Source organism: Atta cephalotes, assembly GCF_000143395.1.
Source record: "Atta cephalotes unplaced genomic scaffold scaffold00010, whole genome shotgun sequence".
In the NCBI taxonomy this organism is placed as follows: domain Eukaryota; kingdom Metazoa; phylum Arthropoda; class Insecta; order Hymenoptera; family Formicidae; genus Atta; species Atta cephalotes.
This window is the reverse complement of record NW_012130074.1, coordinates 3991182-3993285: the sequence shown is the minus strand read 5'-3', so window position 1 is coordinate 3993285 and position 2104 is coordinate 3991182. Positions and strand designations below refer to the sequence as shown.

Below are 2104 nucleotides of genomic sequence, written 5' to 3'. Positions count from 1 at the left end.
GAGAGAGAGAGAGAGCGTTTCTTCAATCAATTTTATAATATTCTTTGAAAAAAAATTAATTCCTGTTTTGAGTACATAATATGAAGCTTTTCAAAAATTTTGTAATAAATATATTTTAAAATTATTATAAAAAAATATTCTTTGTCAAAAGATAATCATCACTTAAAAGGAAGAAAATAAATTGAGTAATCACTTTTTTTTAGTGATACATATGAAATATTTTTTAGTGAAATATCACAATACAGTGATTTCTGCGTGTAGAAAGTACTCGTAGAACTCTTATATGTGTTTAAAAAACCAAGTAAACTGTGAAATATTTAATATACTTTATTGCGCTTTTAGGTAAATATGTATTTTGTAATTCAAAATGTTTACATTTTACTTTTACATTCAGAATTAAATCAGTGTACAAAGGTTTTAATATGCATCGGTCCGCACTAGTACGTCCAATCGAATTCGCTACAAGAATTATACAATTCAATGCAATATAAATCCCGTATCAATTCCAACAATTTTCCAGAAATTAAACACAGGAATGAAAAAAGCCATATTCAATCAAGGCGATTCTTTGCGTGTCTAATAATATATTTTTTTTGTGAATTTATACAATTTTCAATTCAAATAAACTATTCGCTGATTTTCTGTTTTAAACATAGATCTTCAAACACAAGTCTTAAATCGAAGCTGGAGTAGTAATATCACAAATCAAATTGACAAGTAATTTAATATTATTAACTAATAAACATCATAAAAACTATAAATAATTTTTTACGAAAAATATTATTTTGGGATTCGAACCCGGATCTCCCGTAATTCATGCGAGAAATTCGTTCAAAAATTAAATTTATTCCAATCATATAAAAAAATAAATAACTATTTGTTTTAAGGAAACTAATAAATGATTATTCTGCGTGTGTTAACATCTTTTCAAGTAAACAATAAATAATTTGTGGACGTGATAACTTACCTCCGTAATCCATGTAATTTTCGGTAGCGTCCACGAGACCGACTATCACGACGACAAGAATGAAAGCTGCGTAATATTTGGCGTACATAATGCTCTTCTCTCTTCTCTGCAATCAAATAAACGATTCTACATGTGATTTGATTCCTCTGGTCGATTTGCGGACGTAAACGTGTTTTGCTTCGGACATGTGCGGACGAAAATGCGCATATGTGCCAAGCGTGTTATCTAATCGATTTGGTAAAGAATAGGTTTCCTTCTTTTTTTTTACATTACAAAGATGAAAGCGATTGTCACACTAGTATTTTATAATTCATTACGCTGTAGCATGACACAACACGTTGTAATGATAGTTTTCACTAAACTTGCACTTTGCAGAAGTCTCGACCATGCTAGAATATGTACTACGTTTGTCGTAATACATATAATTCCTGATATAATTCCCCCATGTGTCGTTTGAACATGCGAACATTTGACGAAAATGTGTGAGGGAAGATAAATTCAAAACTACTACGATAACAATCAAGCCAAGTATGGGTTTTGCGGTTAAATAACATAGACTCAACACTTACTCAAGAGACATTATTTATAATAGAAATGTAGCTTTTCGAGCGATGTCATAATAATTTTATTATGTAAAATATTTCATTAAATTATTTTCCCATGTCTGTTGTAAAGAGCTATCCAAATGAAATGTGCATTTCGAGTTGCTTAATGAATTTATGTTTCTTATTAAGATATATAATAAAATAATATTAAATATTATATATTAGATAATATAAGATATTTATTTTTGATATAATAACCTATAAAATGCTTATATTATTTTTAAGTCTATTTTTTTCGGAAAATTTAAAATTATAAAAATATATGGTTCGCATAATCATTAATTATAACTTTCTTTTAAATTTTTTGTAATTACTTTTAATAGTTACATTTTTTAAATTAAAATGCAGTGCTTTCGCTATTCTTATATTTAAGTATCAAATATTGACAGGAAGATAATGATAGAAGCTAACAGTAAATGTATTACGAAGTAAAGTCCAATCCATTAATTGAACTTTCACAAAATTAAATATTTAACGACAAAGAAATTTGTAGACATATATATATATATATATATATATATATATATATATA

General features: G+C 26.9%; 1 protein-coding gene across 1 annotated transcript in view; it reads right to left on the bottom strand.

Moving 5' to 3' along the window:
• LOC105627758 overlaps nt 1–1055 on the bottom strand; it is a 17689-nt gene extending 16634 nt beyond the window's left edge. Inside the window, exon 1 of the mRNA XM_012209038.1 lies at nt 968–1055. Within this exon, the coding sequence (XP_012064428.1) occupies nt 968–1055 (88 nt within the window). The remainder of the gene's footprint in view (nt 1–967) is intronic.
• Nucleotides 1056–2104: the final 1049 nt, after the last annotated feature.